Genomic DNA, 18,933 nt, shown 5'->3' on the forward strand with positions numbered 1-18,933 from the left:
CCTCTGCTATAACCTTCGTCCCCAGAAATGGGAGTCGTTCATCCTTCAGAGGGCCTCTACTCCTGAAAGTCCACCCTGCCCACCACACCGTGGTGAAGGTCTGTGGTCGTGGGCCTCCAATTCACTTGCCACCCCGGGGTGGAGAGGGACCGCTTCCTACCAGGGCCCCTTCCCTCTGGCGCGGCGAGGCGCCCCCGTGTGGCCAAGGGCAGCGGCGGCAGCGGCGGGGCGCAAGATGGCGGCGGACCCGAGCGCCGCCTCTTCCGCCCCGCCGGGCGTTGCACGAGGCCGGCTTGAAGGGGAAGTGAGTCAGTGTCCGCGAACCCGGCCGGCCCAGGCCCAGGCCTGCGCCCGCCGTGGCCCCAAGAGGCCCCGGGCCGGCGGCGGCTGTGGCAATGGCTGGGGGGCCAGGCCCGGGGGAGCCCGCGGTTCCCGGCGCCCAGCACTTCTTGTATGAGGTTCCGCCCTGGGTCATGTGCCGATTCTACAAAGTGATGGACGCCCTGGAACCCGCTGACTGGTGCCAGTTCGGTGGGTGGTGGCGGCCGGCGGGGGGCGGAGCGGGGGCCCGGGCTCCTGGCGTCGATGCCTGACGCCCCCCCGCCCCGCAGCGGCCCTGATCGTACGCGACCAGACAGAGCTGCGGCTGTGCGAGCGCTCCGAGCAGCGCACCGCCAGCGTCCTGTGGCCCTGGATCAACCGCAACGCGCGCGTGGCCGACCTCGTGCACATCCTCACGCACCTGCAGCTGCTGCGCGCACGGGATATCATCACGTCTTGTGAGCGCGCGCAGCCCCCCAGGGACCCTGGGGATGGGGGACTCATGGGAGGACCCGGGCACGGAGCCCAACGAGGGGGCGGGACCACAAGAAGAACTCCCACCTGGGCCTCAACCTTCCTTTTCCTCCTCGGCATCCCAGGGCACCCTTCCACCCCTCTTCCATCCCCCAGCACCACTGTCCCGATGCCCAGCAAGAACTCTGAACCCTTTAAGGCCGAGGCCTGGAGCCCCCGGAAGTTGCATTCCTCAGCCTCCACCCTCCCCTCCCCAGGTAAGAGGACCTAGGCTTGGGGCTTGATGGACCTGAGGAAAGGGCCACCTAGACCGTGATCCTGGCTGTAGACCTTGCTGCTGGTCTCTGGGTCTCTGCCTGCCTCTCACTGGTGTCTTTATGAAGCTTTTCCAGGCTCCCACATTCATTCAGGTCCTGAGCTCTTCCCTGTTCCAAGCCCTTCTACTGTCCAGCCACCACTGCTGTCTCCAGCCCCTTCCTCTACCAAGGTAGGTGTCCCCTGCCCACCCCCAGGAAATAATTCTACACAAGGAGGAAGGAACTCAGTCTTTGATGCACCTCAAAGCCCCAGTTGGCCAAGTCCAGTCAACTGGAAGGCAGCCGGGGTTCGGGCAGCTTGCAGCCTGGGCAGAGGGGAGGACACAGTGACTTCACTTGACACAGGGTCTCTTCCAACAGCTAATTCCAAAGAACACAGTGTCCCTACTGCAGGGGGCCCACTCCTCCCCATTCTGCTGGCCCCTCTGTGAGATTTCCCAGGGAACCCGCAACTTCTCTGAGGAGCTCAGGATTGGGGAGGGCGGCTTTGGGTGTGTGTACCAGGCAGTGATGAGGAATACAACTTATGCCGTGAAGAGGCTGAAACAGGTAGGTATAGCATCCTGGTGAAATCTCTGGAAGGTCCTCTGGCCCTTGCTTCTCCAGCCCCTCCCCTCTACTACTCCTCACTGCTCTAGTCCCTCCCCACTCTAAAGCTTCCCCCAAGCAATTCTCTTAGTGTTGATTCTAGTTCAAGGGGCATACACACCCTTCCCCCTCCCTTGTTGTCCTGGGCCTGGGTTAGGTAGCATTGGAAGTGACTGACAAGCTGTTGCTCACACTGTCTACCTTCCCTGCCCCTTCTCCCACTATGCCTGGGGCTGTAGGAGTCTGACCTAGAGTGGACTGTGGTGAAGCAGAGCTTCCTGACTGAGGTGAAACAGCTATCAAGGTGAGCCTCAGGGGTCCCTCTGGCTCAAGGCAGAGGGAGAGAGCTGTACAGGGCCCCATCAGGCACCAGGACTGCATACTATAGGACATGGCTACCTTAGCTACTGAGGCCTGCCAGGGCCAGCCAAAGTGAGGGTGCAACAAGGGCTGCCCACCCAGTCTGGCCAGATGGGAAGTGGTAGAGCCTGGAAAACCAGAGGGCTCAGGCTTTACCTTTTCAAACAGGTTTCGTCACCCAAATATTGTGGACTTTGCTGGCTACTGTGCTGAGAGTGGCTTCTACTGCCTTGTCTACGGGTTCCTACCCAATGGCTCCCTAGAAGACCATCTCCACTTCCAGGTAGGCTCACCTCACCTACCACATTTGCTGGGACTCACAACATTCTTGCACCTGGACAGGACCAGCACAGGGCCTGAGCTATCAGCTCCCCCATAGCATCTAGCTCAAGGTTTGGCCCAAGGTGGATCACTGCTTTCTGCAGAACTCTTTCCTGTGCCCTCTTCCTGGCTACTATTCTAAAAGGGGGATTATTGGCTCAAGCTTCTGCTCCATGCAAGCACAGCAGCTGGAAGATTTTATCAGCATAGCCTTTGAGGAAAGGGGATCCATGTGCACAGGCTGCCCAGAGGCTTAGCCCTGCCTGAGTGACATGCTCATGAGGCACAAGAGCCAAGCGCACACAAGGCAAGAGGTTCCTGGCCTTCTCGCTCAGGCTGTGTTGGGGGTATGTGGGGAGAATGTCCTTGACACCTTCCCGATCACCCAAGGACAAAGGAATAAACTTCCGAAATCTGTGTCCCACACAATGTGTTGTGAAGCCTAGAAACATCCCCACTCTCCCAGCTCACGGTGCCTTGCAGAGTCTTAGAGGAGCTGCTGCTTCTCCCATTCGTGAACTAAATCATGGATGTTTTGCTCCTTATTTTCCAGAAGGGGAAACTGAGACTCAGATAATAGAATGGCTGGCTTCTTCCAGGCCACACAGTGACAAGTGGGTAGAGGGTTGGGGTCAAGGAACAACTGCCCCCAGCCTCCCTCAAGACCCCATCTTTGCTCCTTTTGTCACCCCAGGCTGAAGCCTGCCCTCCTCTCTCCTGGACTCAGCGACTAGACATCCTTCTGGGCACAGCCCGGGCCATTCAGTTTTTACATCAGGACAGCCCCAGCCTAATCCACGGAGACATCAAGAGGTGAGGAGGGGGCTGGGGTGTGGCACAGTGGTAGAGCGCTTGCCTACTATGTGTGAGGCACTGGGTTCAATTCTCAGCACCACATAGAAATAAGTAAATAAGCAAACAAATAAATAAAATAAAGGTCCATCGACAACTAAAAAAATTTTTAAAAATATGAGGTGAGGAAGGTCCTGGGAGAGCTGCAGAGACTGAACCTTTGGTCAGGGAAGCAGTATCCCCTGCTTGTTGTGGAGCCCTGCCCAGTGTCCCAGGGACAGGCAGCTTGCCTAGTTCTGCTGATATAGGGGTGGGCTCAGCCTGGGACCTCACAGCTGGGGGTTCCAGGTCATTGAGGATCCCTGCATGGCGCAGGTTTGGAAATGAGGACACCAATGGGCCCCACTGATGAGCAGAAGCCAAGTTGTTATAAGGACACCCTGGAACTCAGCAGGCAACTGGGACACACAAGGCAGTGCTAGCCACCATACATGGGCAAGGCACCAGACTGACAGCCTCCAGTCCAGTTTCATCAGGGCCACTTGGGTGTGGAGGACAGAATAGGCCAGGGCCAAGCCTGGGCTGATGTCTCTCTTTCCTCCTCAAGTTCTAATGTCCTTCTGGATGAGAGACTGATGCCCAAGCTGGGAGACTTTGGCCTGGCCCGTTTCAGCCGCTTTGCAGGGACCAACCCTGGCCAGAGCAGTGCTGTGGCCCGGACACACACTGTGCGGGGCACCCTGGCTTACCTGCCTGAGGAGTACATCAAGACGGGCCGGCTGGCCGTGGACACTGACACCTTCAGCTTTGGGGTGGTGAGCTGCTAGCTTGTGTACTGGCCTTGGGGGGAAGGAAAAGCCACCAGTAGCTAAAGGTAGGAGGGCCTGGAGTATTGTGTGTGAAGGCCAAAGGTCATCCAGGTAAGGAGCAAAGAAAGCCTCAGCTCCAGAGCACTCCTTGCCTTGCAATCTCCTTCCTCCCCCTGTACCTGATTTCGTGTTTGTAATTTTGTATTCTTTTTTTTTTTCCTGGTACTGAGGATTAGACCCAAGGCCTGCTGCATGCTAGGCACGCCCTCTACTGCTGAGCTATGCCCCAGCCCTTTGCATTTTATTTTGAGACAGGGTCTAAGTTGCTGAGTCTGGCCTCAAATTGGCAATCCTCCTTCCCCAGCCTCCCAAGTAGCTGGGATACAGGTGTGTACCACCACGCCTGGCTTAATTTTGCATCCTTTTACCTCAGGCAGGCCCTCCAAATTGCTTCCACTGTGGTACCATAACACCTGGCTCTGTCCCTGCTGGGAGCCAGTCCTCCTCTGCCTACCCCAGGGCCACACCCCTGTCAACCCTGATCCATGCCCACCCCAGAGGCCTCCTCTGCACACAGCACCTCCCTGCCACGGTGTGGGGCAACACTCTCCACCCTGCCCTCTAGGTAGTGCTGGAGACCCTGGCTGGCCAGAGGGCTGTGAGGACACATGGAGCCAGGACCAAATATCTGGTGAGCCTCCTGAGGGAAGGCAGAAAGGGAGGGAGGTACTGCTCCTGGCAATCAACAGGTACAGCCCCAGAGGGTGAATGATCCAGTGTCCAACAGAAGGCTGCCACTGCTGCTGCTGCTGCTGCTGACTCATCTTTAAAAGTGGGCAGGGCCCTGAACAGCTTCCTTTACTTTGCAAGGAGAAACCTGTCTCTTCTGTAGATTCTGTGGGCCCTGAAAGACCCCATCTGGGCTGGGGACAGGAATGAGGACAGTCTTGGTGCTGTGGGACCAGAGCTGTAGTGGAACTCAGAGAAGGCAGGGGCCTGGAAAATGCAGTGGTAGAGAATTGGGCAGACTAGGAAGCCTTTCCCTAGGCCCTACCCAACAAGTTGCAGGTCAGTGCTCCACCCACACTCTTGCATTCTTGACTGTCCCACTGTGTACTGTGTCGGGGCTGAGAGATGAGACCCGGGCCTTGAAGCAAATTCCTGCTCCTTGCTGAGCCTGTTTCCCCGTGTGCAAAGAAGACTTAACATACAGGCAGCATTCAGACAATTCCTGGGCCCAGAACTTGCTTGGCCACTGTTTGCTCTTTTCCTTTTACAAACTTCTCCTGTGTAGGGGCTTTCTATCCATTGTGGCTCTCAACAGGGACTCAGCCCAGCCAAGCTGTGAACCAGATTGGACCTCTCCTTCCTTTACCTCTTGCTCAGGCCTCATGGGCTTTGCTAACAAGCCAGTAGGTTTGTTGGTGTCTGTCTTCCCCTGCCAAGAAATTGGCTCGGTGTAGTAGGGCCCAGGGTATTCTGTTTGTCATTGTATCCCTAGAGCCTGGGGCACCACTGGACACACAGTGCATGTTCAATAAATCTGGAGAAAGAAGACCACACTATTGAGTGCACAAGTGTGGGGAATCCAGCTGAAGTTCTGGCCACCCAGAAGCCATGCTCACTGTATCTGTCCCACAGAAAGACCTGATTGAAGATGAGGCTGAAGAGGCTGGAGTGGCCCTGAAAAGCACCCAGACCACTCTCCAAGGAGGTGCAACCACAGATGCCTGGGCTGCTCCCATCGCTGCCCAGATTTATAAGAAGCACCTGGACCCCAGGCCTGGGCCGTGCCTGCCCCAGCTGGGCCTGGCCCTGGGTCAGGTGGCTTGCTGCTGCCTGCACCGGCGGGCCAAGAAGAGACCCCCCATGACCCAGGTAGCCCTGGGAAATCCAGCTGCCTGTAGGGAGGGTGGCTAGCCCTACTGGGTAGCAAGCTAAACACAGTGCCTGCTGGGTCTGTTTCTACAGACAAGTCTCCCAACGTCCCTTGCTTGCACTTTGGTTCTACTTGGAGCAGTGATCCACTGAACCAAAGAACTGTGCAGACCTGCTTTGCTGGATGGGGCTTTGATTCCTTGTCTCTGATAAAAGGAAAGGAGTCTTACCATGTCCCGTACTGGTGACACTGTGCCACTGCATCTGCCTTTTTTTCTTCCCTCCTTGGTCCTCCCTCCTCTTCCCTCTGGTGACAGTTGAAAATAGAGTTCTTGGGAGGCTGAGGCAGAAGGATCCCAAGTTTGAGGCTGACCTCAGCAACTTGGTGAGATCCCATCTCAAAATAAAACAGGCTGAGGGTGTAGCTTAGAGATACTGCAAAAAAGAAAAATAAGAGTCCTTGGCCTTGGTGGCCATGACTCTCAGCACTCCTTGTGACAGGAACAAAGGAGCAAGGGGCAGAGCTTTTCCAGCTGTCGGATCTGCTGGGTTGGTGGTTCCTGCAGCTCCCAGAGCAGCTGTATGTGGCCTGCCACAGCAATCTAAGCCCCAGAGTAGGTGCTAGATGACCTAGGGCAGGCCTGTGCTTTGACCAGGAGGTTGGCTCTGCATGTCCTAAGAGTCTTTCTCTCCACATAGGTGTACAAGAGGCTGGAGAAGCTGCAGGAAGCAGTGGCAGGGCCTACTTGGGAACCAGAAGCTGCCAACCCTAGCCCTCCTTCCCCACAGGAGAACTCCTATGTGTCTACCACTGGCAGTGTCCAGAGTGGGGGTGTCCCATGGCAGCCCCTGGCAATGCCCTCACAAGCCCCAGCCCAGGCTGCCCAGCAGCTCCTGAAAAGCCCCAACCAGCCTGTGGAGAGCGACGAGAGTATATCCGGCCTCTCTGCTGCCCTGCACTCCTGGCACTTGTCCCCAAGCTGCCCCTCAGGCCCAGCACCCCTCAAAGAGGCTGGCTGTACTCAGGGGGACACCGCTGGAGAGTCAAGCTGGGGGAGTGGCCCAGGCCTTCGGCCCACATGCATGGAAGGTAGCTGGGGTGTTCAGAAGAGGGACCAGATGCCTGCTTTGGCAGTATCCCCCATATTCCCCACCCAGGCGATCAGAAGAGGAAAGAATTGGGGCCAAGTAGTTCAGTTCACTAGGTCCTTAGCAAGCTCAAGGCCACAGGGGCATGGAGAATGGTTTGGTGCTGTCATGCTTTCCCTCCCCTGGTCATGCCCTGTGGATGACAGAAAGCCAGCAGTCCCTTTCCGCCCCACTCCTGCAAGCCAAAAACAAGGAAGGCTGTATTTGGGCTCCTTGCCTATCCTGAGAGCTGGGTCCATGGCACAGTCCCCTCAGCCCTGGCCTCAGAGTTTGCTAAGGAATTCTGTCCTGAGGCTGGTGAGGCAGGGTGCTAGACTTGGTGCTGGGAAGACTTGTGAGGCTAGAGTGTTACCAAGAGTTGCTAAGGACAGCTAAGAGGGTGCTATCTCTGCCCCAGGATCACCCCTGGGCAACTCTGCCTTATCCTCGTCATCGTCAGAGCCACCGCAGATCATCATCAACCCAGCCCGACAGAAAATGGTGCAGAAGCTGGCCCTGTATGAGGATGGGGTCCTGGACAGCCTGCAGCTGCTGTCATCAAGCTCTGTCCCAGGTACCTGGGGACACTTCCAACTCAGCTTCCCAGGGATCCAGCCCCCAGGGGAGTCCCCTCCCAACCCTACCCACATGTTGCAGCTGGATGACCAACCTCCAGGGTACACAGAAGCACTTCCCCATGCCAACTCCAAACAGCAGAGCATTTGTTCTGACTGCACGGACAAGGCCTCCACTCACCAAGGGTGTGGGCTGGCCAGGCAGGCCACTCCTTCTAATGGTGGCTAGCAGCCTAGCGTGTCCCCCATGTCTCCCATAGGAAGTTGGTGGCCCAGGTCCCCCACCACCTGAGGACAGACAGTACCTTCCCTAACCTGAGGATGCCAGTTCCCCTTGCTCCCAGAAAATATGAAGCCCCAGCAGGAATTTTCCACTCCAGGGACTATTTGAAGAGCTGCTTAGAAATAAAAGCCCTCAATTGATTCCAGAGAGTGCCCCAGGAGCTGAAAAGGAAGCATGGCCCAGCCTTCAAGCCAGGGCTTCAAGCAGACAGGGAGCCTGCCCCTGTTTGCTAAGTGGTTTTTCCTCTTCCTAGGCTTGGACCTGGAACATGAAAACAGACAGGGACCTGAAGAGAGTGACGAATTTCAGAGCTGATTTGTCCACCTGGGCAGATCCCCCAGACCCAGAAGTCAAAGTTCTCATGGTTGGAAGTTCTCATTGTACATGACCCTCTCAGCAGCTTACAGGCAGCAGGGGTGGGGACCTGTCGTGGCAGGGAAGACTGGGTGGTGGCCCCTGCAGCTCAGGGGGTGTGGGCAGAGGCAGAGCCAGGAGGGCTGCTGGAAGCCACTGATAGGACAAAACATCTCGGAAGCCTTCCTTCAGTCCATCACTTGGGGTCAAGGCAAGCAGATATCATCTAAGGGGTGGGCTGGTGTATATTTAAAGGCTGCCAGCTGAACAGGCTAGTGGCCAGAGTCAAGTGGGACTGCTGTTGCAGTGGGAGCTGGCTCCCTTGGGCATCTGCAGCAGCCCTTAACCCATCTCTGGACTTTCCTAAAACTCTGAGGAAAAGCAGCCATTCTACACAACAAAGCCGGTGAGGCCTGGGGCCCTCCCAGTCACTTGTAATTTGGAAAAGAAAGTATGGCTATCTTGTGGTTCAGTCCACTAGTAGAGGCAAGAGAGTTCTAAATTCCCAGAGAATCCAGCAGTGCCCCCTGCCTTGGGCTCGTGTCTGCAGGCTGCCCTGGAGAGCCATGAGCTAGCCTAATGTGACCACCTGCTAGCCAGACCACCCCTAGGCACCGCAGATGGGCTCCAAGCCCAGTCAGACTCCAGAGACCAAAGTGTCAGCCTCAGGCCCAGGCACTGGTCGTGGCAGAGAGGCTGCTACCCAAGGTCTGGCAAGGCTAAGCCCTGTGTCACCCAGACAGAAGCCCCAAGTAAGCAGGAAGTTGGGGATGAGGCAGAAACGGAAGAGCAATATTTTGGGGAAAAAGAAAATGTGACTCACATTTTTAAAAGCAAGTCAGGTTTTGTGCAACTAAATGTCCTCTTCAAAAGTAGCCCAGGGCTGTAGCACAGGCTTACAGTGATTTTGTGTTCACATTCATGAGTCACACTACATGCCCCCATAAAGCTAGGCATTGGTGAAGTCCAAGTTGTCCTTGCATAATAAAAACTTACCTTTCAATATCTGGCTATATTTGTACAATTTCTTGCTCTGAAAGCCTTGAGCTTTCTAGCACGTCACGTCTCAGGGTTCTTGAGTTTCCAGCCCAAACTCCAGGCTGCTCATCCTGTGGAGGCTCTTGTTTCTACTCCCAGGTAGCCAGGCTCAGACTGGGAATAAGTCCACAGTGCTGCAGCTTCATACTTTAACCTCATTAAGTTTTTCCTCACATAGTTCATGATTTTTCTGAGCGGGTACTGGGGATTGAACTCAAGGACACTGAGCCACATCCCCAGCCCTATTTTGTATTTTATTTTAGAGACAGGGTCTCACTGAGTTGCTTAGCACCTTGCTAAGTTGCTGAGGCTGGCTTTGAACTCGTGATCCCCCTGCCTCAGCCTCCCAAGCCGCAGGGATTGCAGGTGTGCACCACTGCGCCTGGCTAGTTCATGGTTTTTTATTTCATCGTAAGTAGTACCTTCATTTCATTTACTAGTTGTTCATTGATGATATATGTAAATACAGTTGAGTTTTATATATGGGCCATATATTCCGACTCTAGTTAAATTCACTTACCAGTTCTAGTACTTTGGGGATAAATACCTTGGGAGAATCTATATGTACAACCATTTCATCAGCAAGTAAAGACAGTTTTACTTCTTCCTTTACAATCTATATACCTCAGTTCTTTTTCTTGACTTAGTACACTGGCTAGGGCCTCTAGTCAAATGTTGAATACAAAGGGTAAAAGTGGACATCCTTGTCTTGTTTTCAGTCTTAGATGAAGTGTTGTTTTTCACCACTAATTATGATGGTAGCCATAGGACTGGCATAGATGAATTTTATCATTTTGTCCTAGATGTTTAAGAATTTTCTTATTATAAATAGTCGTTGAACTGGAGGAAGCATTACTGAATGTTTCAAATGATTTTTCAGCAGCTATTGCGATGATTATGTGATTTTTCTCCTTTATTCTATTCATGTATGTGATAAATCACATTGAATTTCAAATGTTATACCAGACCTAAAAATAGTACTATATTTGGTTATGGTATGTTATCGTTTTATATATTGCTGAATTCATTAGCTAATATCTTGAGAACTTCTGTATCTATGTTCATAAAGGCTATTGGTCTTCATGTCTAATAATATCTTTTTTTTTCTGATTTTCCTCTCAGGGCCTCATAGAATAAACTGGAAATCATTCTCTCCCATTTTGTTTTGTGTGCTGGGGATAGAACCCAGGCCTTGTGCATGCTAGGCAAGTACTTTACCACTGAGCTAGACCCCCAGCTTTTATTTTTTGAGACAGTGTCTCACCAAGTAGCCCAGGCTGGCCTTGAACTTGCAATCCTCCTGCCTCAGCCTCTAGAGTAGCTGAGATGATTCTCTTGTGTTCTTATACATATTTAATGTTATTTATTCTTTAAATGTTTGATAGATTCATAAGTGAAGCCAGTTGCAACTGAAGTTGTTGTTGTGGAAATGTTTTTTGTTTTGTTTTAAGGTTTTTGTTGCTGTCATTTTGGCTGTTTTTGTTTCTTTCTAGTGCTGGGGATAGAACCCAGGGTCTTATGCCTGCTAGGCTCTATCACTGAGATATACCTCTAGGAAAGCTTTTCATTACAAATTCTGTTTCTTTAATTATATATTAGGCCATTCAGAATTTCTGGTTCTTCTAGTGTCAGTTTTGATAATTTGTGTCTGTTAAGGAATTTGTCCATTTCATTTAATTTAACATAAAGTTACTATGACTTTATTTTAAAAACCATAGTATTAATACCCTTTTTTCATCCTTTAACTGTGTAGGATCTGTAGTGACCCCCATCATTCTATATATTGGATTGGTAATGTGTCTGGTTTTTTTTTTTTTCTGACCTCAAACACTCCTTTTCTCTCAGCCTCCCCAGTCTCTGGGACTACAGGTGCACACCACTGCACTCAGCTTCCTTTTTTCTTGATCAACCTAAATAAAGGTTTATCAATTTATTGATAATCTCAAAGACCTGATTTTTGGTGTTTCGTTGATTTTTCTGTATTATTCATCCACTTTCTATTTAGTTGATTTTTATTCTTTGTGTGTCTGTGTGTGTGTGTGTGTGTGTGTGTGGTGCTGGGGATTGAACCCAGGGCCTTATGCATGCAAGGCAAGCACTCTACCAACTGAGCTATATCCCTAGCCCATGATTTTCACTCTTGAGCAGTTCCTTTCTTTTGCTTATTTTAGATATAATTTGCTCATCTTTTTCCAGCTTCCTAAAGTATTGCATTTAAGTCACTGATTTGAAGTCTCTTCCTTCTTGTCCTCCCCCTCCTCCTTCCTTCTTCCTTCTTCTTTTGCGTTGAGGGGGTTCTTAGTATATTGCCCAAGCTGGGCTCAAACTCCTGGGCTCAAGTGATCCTTCTGCCTCAGCTCCCAAGTAACTGGGACACAGGCATGCACCACCATATCTGCTTTCTTTCTTGTATAGGGCGGTGGCGGTGGGGATGCTGAGGATTGGACCTGGGAGCAATTTACCACTAAGCCACATCCTCAGCCCTTTTTATTTATTATTTTAAGTCACAGTCTCATTAAGTTGTTTAGGGCCTCACTAAATTGCCAAGGCTGGCTCAGACTTGCGATCTTACTGCCTCTGTCTCCCAAGCCTCTGGGACTTCAGGTGTGCACCACCATGCCTGTCTTACATATTTCCGTTTTAGCACAGCTTTAGCTACATTCAATACATTTGGATGTCATATTTTTGTAAGCATTCAGTTCATACTGTTTTCTGATTTCTCCTTTAATCAGTGACTTACTTAGAAATGTGTTAATTTTCAAATACAGTTGTCCCTTGGTATCTACAGGGAGTTGTTTCCAAGATCCTTGTTTCCAAGTCCCTTGCATAAAGTGGCACAATATTTGCATGGAATCCATATATATCCTTGAAATCATCTCTAAATCACTTATAATAACTTATCAATGTAAATGCTATGTAAATAGTTATACCTTATTGTTTATGGAATAATGACAGAAATTCTGTGCATTCTGTACAGGTGCAATTATTTGAATATTTTCCATCCATGGTTGGTTGAATCCATGAATCTGGACCCATGGATACAGAGGGCCAACTATATTTGGAGATTTTTCAGATTATCATTTTGCTGTTTGTTGCTAATTTAATCCTTTGAGGCAGAGAATTTATTCTATTTTATTGAGACTTGTTTTGTGGCCTAGCATGTGGTTCAATTGTGGTATATATTCTGTAGTCAGGTAGAATGTTCTATATATGTGTATTCATCTTTCTTCCTTCAGTTCTACCAGATTTTGCTTCATGTATTTTGAAATTCTGTTATTGAGTGTATAAGCATTTGTAATTGTCACAGTTTTTGATAAATTGACCCTTTTATTATTATGAAATGCTCTCTTGATTTCTGGTAATATGCCTTCTGAAGTCTGCTTTCTTCAGTATAAACATATAAAGAAAGGTAGTTCAGCTTTCTCTTTTTAAATGTTTTTTTACTTGTAGAAAAACACAATGACCTTTATTTTATTTATTTTTATGTGGTGCGGATGATCAAACCCAGGGCCTCGCACATGCTAGGGAAGTACTCTACCGCTGAGCCACAATCCCAGCCCCATAGTTCAACTTTCTTATGCTTAGTTTTTTTCATGGTATAAACTTTTCCATTTTCTTTTTTTTGTTTATTTGTGTTTGTGTTTTTTTGGGGGGGAGGTGGTTTGTTTGTTTGGTTTTTGGTCCTGGGGATTGAATGAAGGGGTGTTTAACCACATCCCCAGCCCCCTTTTTTTTCTTTAAGATTTTTTTTTAAATGCCAATGGATGTTTATTTTTTTATTGATATGTGGTGCTGAGAATGATACCCAGTGCCTCACACATGCTAGGCAACTGCTCTGCCACTGAGCCACAACCCCAACCATTATATTTTTTATTTTGAGACAAGTTCTTGCTAAGTTGCTTAGGGCCTTGCTAAATTGCTGAGGCTGGCCTTGAATTGTGATCCTTCTACCTCAGCCTCCTGATCCTCTGGGATTATAGGTGTGCACTACTGAGCCTGGCTCAGTCTTACTTCTTAAAAAAGTCTGATAATGTCTGCCTTTTCATTGGTCTGTTTAATCCATTTACATTTAAAAGTTGGGCTTAAAGTGTTTCAACTTATTATTTTGTGTTTGTCCCATCCATTCCTTGTTACTTCTTTCCTCTGTTCCTTACTTAGTGGTTTATCAAGTGTTTCTGGTTTTCTCCTTTCTACACTACTGGCTTGTTAGTGTTAATGAATCAGTAAGACTCCCTGTTCTGCCAGGAACCCCCTTCCTGTACCATGGTCTGGAAAGTGCCCCTAGCTAGAAACCCAGAGTTTCCTTCTTATCATAGTCCTGTGCTATCTGTTGTCTGATATCTGAAAATTGTTGTTTAAAATACTATGTCCAGCTTTTTTTTTACTTGTTTACAACTGGTATCAATTATTTTGTCATGGCCAGAATAGTAAGTTCCTCCTCTTTCCTGAGAACTTCTTCACTCCTAAGGTCACTGCATCTTTCTCCTATATGATCTGTTTCTGCCTCACTCCTGAATCTATTTTCATCTAACATGTATGATAGCTTCCATTCCTGAAGAAGAAAGAAAAACTCCTTTGACCAAACACCCCCCTCCAACCACAACACCAATTCTCTGTTCCTCTTTATAGCCAAACTTCTGAAAATAATTCTGTTTTCTCACTTCTTCCCATTCCCTCTTACTCCTTCTAATATAGCTCCTACCCTTACCACTCTACCAAAATTCATGTTTGACCATGATACCAGTGATCTTCATGTCGCCAGATGCAGTTTGTCCTTTTCCTGTCTTCATGTATGCATGTATTTCGTAGTGCTGGAGATTGAACCCAGGGGCACTCTACCACTCAGCTACATCCCCAGCAGTTTTTACTTTTAATTTTAAGACAGGGTCTCGCTGAGTTGCCCAGGCTGGCCTCAATCATGAGAACCTCCTAGTTCAGCCTCCCGAGTAGCTGTGATCACAGGTGTACACCACTGTGCCCAGCTTGACTATCTTATCTCAGCAACATTCAACATGAATGTTCATCCCCTCTCTGCTCTCTTCTTGTGATATGTCTGATATTGAACTCTCCTGTTCTTTCTCAGTGTGCTTTGGTGGCTCTCCTCTACCCAACCTCTATAAAGTACCAGTCCCTCCAGGTGCTTGGGCTATATTTGCTACCTATGCTAATTCCTATGGTAATCTCACTCATTCTCAAACCTCTAAAGACCATTTCTATATTGATCATTCCCAAATTACATCTCCAGTGGTTAATTCTCTGGCCTTTTGGCCCGTGTTTCCAGACATGCTGGACATAACCCTCTTTGATGTCTCACTGCCACTATAAACTTGAATGACAGAATGTAACTTTAGCCAGGCACTGTGGAGGTGCATGCCTGCGATCACAGCAACTCAGGAGGCAGACGCAGGAAAATGACAAGTTCAAGGCCAGCCTGGGCAACAGTGAGATCCTGCGTCGAAATACAAAGAGCTGGGGGTGCTGAGGTTGTGGCTCAGCAGTAAAGTGCTCACCTAGCATGTGCAGGGCCCTGGGTTCAATCCTCAGCACCACATAAAAATAAATGAATGGAATAAAGATATTGTGTCCAACTACAACTAAGAAATAAATATTTTTTAAAAAATACAAAGAGCTGGGGATGGAGGTCAATGGCAGAGTTCTTATCTGGCACATGTAAGGACAGGTTTGATCCCCAACCCCAGCTCCAAAAAAAGAAAGAATATTTAAAGGGTTTAATTCCATTCTTGAGGGAATGAGTTCTCATGAGAAGAGCCTAGTTATTATGAGAATAAGTTATGAAATCAAATTTGGCTTCCTTGGCTCTCTTTTGCTTCCTCTTTCATTCACCATGTTACCCTTTTGTTTTTCCACCATGAGATAAAACAGCTTGAGTTCCTTGCCTGATACTGGCACCATACTTGTGGAATTCCAGCCTTCAGAACTGTGAGCCAAAATAAACTTCTTTTCTTTATAAATCATCCATTCTCAAGTATTTTGTTATAGCAACAGAAAACAGACTAAAATAATCCCTCATGTGACATAACCATTATCTTTGCTACAAGCACATAGATTAGCCTGACGCTGTGGGGCACACCTGTAATCCCAGCTACTTGGGACGCTGAGGCAGAAGGATTGCAAGTTTACGGATAGCCTCCAACTTTGTGAGACCTTGTCTTGGCCCTTGCTCCTTGCTGGGAAGATTGATGTTTTGAGAGCTTCTACAGAATACATTTCTTCTCAAACTAGAAATAAAGTTCATATAATCCAGTGTAATGTGAGGGAGGGTGATATGTTTCACAACACTGAATTGGAACTGATCAAAGTCACAGGGCTTCCTGATACTTTGTGATAAACAATGTAGCAGAGTACTTAATTTCTTCCACTGAAAGACTCTCTTCCAGTGTTTGAAAGACCATAAGTGACAGTTTTTAATGGTACAGGCTATGTGACTCTAAAAATTAGAAAGCAGCTTATTATAGCACAGAAAGGAGCAGCATTTCCTGCCATTACAACAGCTGATGCCGAGACTGGATCAGATTTTGAAGTACCAAGTGCTTCTTCCACAGCAGGTGTGTAAGCCCTAGTCCCTTGCAGCTGACTGGGTAAATATGGAATATGAGTCGATGTAATTCAGCCCGAACATACAAAAACCAAAGGTTGAAAGAAATCGATTTGTTTATGCCATCTTGGAAAAACTCCTTACTTCAGCTCAAAAGAGTTTAAGGGATGTGAAGTCATGGCCTTTTTTGGTTGTTGTTAAAATTCATCTCTATATTGTGAGAGGACATTCTCAAATAGTTACAAATGATTTAATGTACCATTTTAAGTAAAAAAGATATTTTGGGGAAACTCTTTTTAATATTTATTTTTTTTAGTTATAGGTGCACATGATATCTTTATTTTATTTTTATGTGGTGCTGGGGTTTGAACCCAGTGCCTCATGCATGCTAGGCAAGTGCTCTACCACTGAGCCACAACCCCAGCCCTGGGAAACTCCTTTGACAAAGAAATATTGCTTTACGTTCCCCTGATAGAAATGGTTTCAGGAAGTAATAATTAAGGCTTGAACTACTCTCCCCAAAATACTGAAGTTGAGACAGAATTCCATAAAATATTCTCTGATTTTAAGGTTTATAAAAATGAGCCATGGGGGCTGGGCATGTGGCTCAAGCCGTAATGCGCTCGCCAGGCATGCAAGCGGCCTAGGTTCGATCCTCAGCACCACATAAAAATAAAGATGTTGTGTCCACCAAAAACTAAAAAATAAATATTAAAAAATTCTCTCTCTCTCTCTCTCTCTCTCTCTCTCTCTCTCTCTCTCTAAAAAAAAAAAAATGAGTCATGGCCCAGTATGGTAGCACATGCCTATAATCCCAGCAACTTGGGAGCCTGAGGCAGGAGGATTGCAAGTTTGAGACCAGCCTCAGCAACTTAGCAAGAACTTGTCTCAAAAAATTAAAAAAGAAAAGCTCTGGGGATGTGGCTCAGTGAATAGGTGCCCCTGGTTTCAATCTTCGGTACCCCGAAATATGAGCTGCCATTCAAGTTGTTTTTCTTTTTGGTTTTTGTTTTTGGGTACTAGGGATTGAACTGAGGGGCACCTGACCACTGAGCCACATCCTCAGCCCTATTTTGTGTTTTATTTAGAGACAGGGTCTCACTGAGTTGCTTAGCGCCTCAGCTGAGGCTGGCTTTGAACTCAAGATCCTCCTGCCTCAGCCTCCTGAGCTACTGGGTTTATAGGCATGTGCCACTATACCCAGCTGCCATTCAGTTTTAGTAAAATAAGCTCTCTCAATTAATTTATTTTTTAAAATTTTTTAGTTGTAGATAGACACAATATCTTTATTTTTATTTTTTTTATTTCTATGTGGTGCTGAGTATCAAACCCAGGACCTGACACATGCGCATGCAAGGCAAGCACTCTACCACTGAGCTACAACTGCAGCCCTCAATTAATTTAAATGTGAACAAAGACCTTCAGATGCAAATTTCTGAATTGCTGCAATGTGTTGTTGAGAACTAAATGGAATTTCTAGAATGCTACAATTTTTCAAATATCTCTGTGCAGTTGTTTTCTTAATGTTAAAAATATTGTGCAGGGGCTGAAGTTGTGGCTCAGTGGTAGAGCACTTGCTTAGCATGTATAAGGCATTGGGTTTGATCCTCAGTACCACATATAAATAAATGAATAAAATAAAGGTCCATCAATATCTAAAAAATATTTTTAAAAAACACTCATAAAAAATATTGTGCAAAGATTTTATACTATCCATATGTACTTATAGTTGTGAATAGCTGTTTTCTAAATTAAACTAAATAAAACTCCCCTCAAAAGTATTTAATGCTGAGCCAAGGTAAAATATACAACTAGACAGAGCCATCTTGGTACGGAAGAAAAGGAGTAATTTTCCATTTCTAAATCAAATAAGCAATGAAGTAGGAAAAAGAAAATTAATACTCAACAATTTATGTTTCAATATGTATAATGTGTGAGTTATAGTTTCCATTATAATATATGTTTTAATTATTGTGTATTTGAGCCATAATTTAGTACAAATAAAAATCATTATTTTTTTTAAAGGGTTGAGGGTTATAGCTCAGTACTACAGCGCCTGCCTCACATGTGTGAGGCCCTGGGTCCAATGCCCAATAATCCCCCCCCAAAAAAAAATATCAGTTTCACATTTGTTTGTTTTTGCAGTGCTGGGGATGGAACCCAGGGTTTCACACATGCTAGGCAGGCACTATAGCCGTGAGCCTCATTCCCAGCCCTTAGTTTCACATTTTCTTGAATTCCGTATAAATAGGATCATGCATTTTGGACTGACTTCTTTCATCACATACTGTTTTGAACCCAGCCTTGATGTTGCAAGTAGCAGTAGTTCATGGTTTTTCATTCCTGGGTAGCATTCCAGTGAATGAATGTTTGAGGCTCGTATAAATAAAGCTGCTCTGAGCATTTATGTGCATGTCTTGATGCACACATTCATTATTTTTCTTTGTTGGTGTAGCAGTTCAAGACATCTGACGCACAAGATCCAGTGAGAGCTGGGGGAGCTGCAGGTGGCCCTCCACCAGCTTTGACAGCATAAAATGTTACCTGTGGCCAACCCTAACCAGGAGCCACATGGGGAAGGGAATTCTGGAAAATGGAGTTTCAGCTTGGCTAGATTGACTTGATGTGGCACAGCAGCACATACACAAAACTGGGCGTAGTGTTGTAGCTCAATGGTGAGTGCTTGTCTAGGGTTCCATTTCCAGTACCGTAAAAAAATTAAATAAAAATAGAAAGCACATAGGTATATATCCCTGGGAGTAGATTTGCTGGGCCAAGTTTGGTATATCCTGCCCAACATTTTCCAGAGCTGCTGTACCAATTTACACATCTCCAGCAGCACATGAGGGTTCCAGTTGCTCCACATCTTCATAAACCCTTGGTATGGTTAGTTTTAATTTGACTCACTATGGTTTCAATTTGCATTTCCCCAATGACTAATGATGTTGAGTGTCAATTTGTTTGCTTTTTGGCTTTTCTGTTAAAATATATAAATATTTTGCTCGTTGTTTAATTAGGGGTCTCTTTTCCTTATAGTCAACAATGAGTTTTGATGAACACTTCTTAATTTTAATGAAGTCCAATTTGTCCTCTTTTCTGTTCATGCTTTCGTTGTTCTGTTGACTAGTAAGTTGTGATT

At 47.4% G+C, this 18,933-nt stretch overlaps 1 protein-coding gene and 1 non-coding gene across 2 annotated transcripts; one reads left to right on the plus strand and one right to left on the minus strand.

The window, feature by feature from the left end:
• The first annotated feature begins 294 nt into the window (after positions 1–294).
• Positions 295–9,203, plus strand: Irak1 (interleukin 1 receptor associated kinase 1). Its single transcript, XM_046452876.2, has 14 exons — positions 295–531; positions 612–779; positions 921–1,052; positions 1,179–1,282; positions 1,473–1,661; positions 1,940–2,004; positions 2,229–2,343; positions 3,076–3,194; positions 3,781–3,988; positions 4,608–4,673; positions 5,624–5,860; positions 6,560–6,950; positions 7,407–7,562; positions 8,100–9,203. The coding sequence occupies exons 1-14, from the start codon at positions 396–398 to the stop codon at positions 8,159–8,161; spliced, it is 2,148 nt and encodes a 715-aa protein (XP_046308832.1). The 5' UTR covers positions 295–395; the 3' UTR covers positions 8,162–9,203.
• Positions 9,204–16,144: 6,941 nt separating this feature from the next.
• Positions 16,145–16,217, minus strand: Trnaa-agc (transfer RNA alanine (anticodon AGC)). Its single transcript has one exon. It is a non-coding gene; the product is annotated as a tRNA-Ala (tRNA).
• Between the last annotated feature and the right edge of the window lie 2,716 nt (positions 16,218–18,933).

This window comes from Marmota monax, unplaced genomic scaffold, assembly GCF_021218885.2.
Source record: "Marmota monax isolate L192 unplaced genomic scaffold, Marmota_monax_Labrador192_F-V1.1 WCK01_AAM20220418_F8-fsc00142, whole genome shotgun sequence".
NCBI lineage: Eukaryota > Metazoa > Chordata > Mammalia > Rodentia > Sciuridae > Marmota > Marmota monax.

Bases quoted from the DNA above. Each gene is read 5' to 3' on its own strand.
- Irak1 (XM_046452876.2), top strand. From the start codon at position 396: ATGGCTGGGGGGCCAGGCCCGGGGGAGCCCGCGGTTCCCGGCGCCCAG. The intron at 4,674-5,623 runs GTGAGCCTCCTG...TCTGTCCCACAG, and splicing joins GAGCCAGGACCAAATATCTG to AAAGACCTGATTGAAGATGA. The intron at 6,951-7,406 runs GTAGCTGGGGTG...TCTCTGCCCCAG, and splicing joins TCGGCCCACATGCATGGAAG to GATCACCCCTGGGCAACTCT.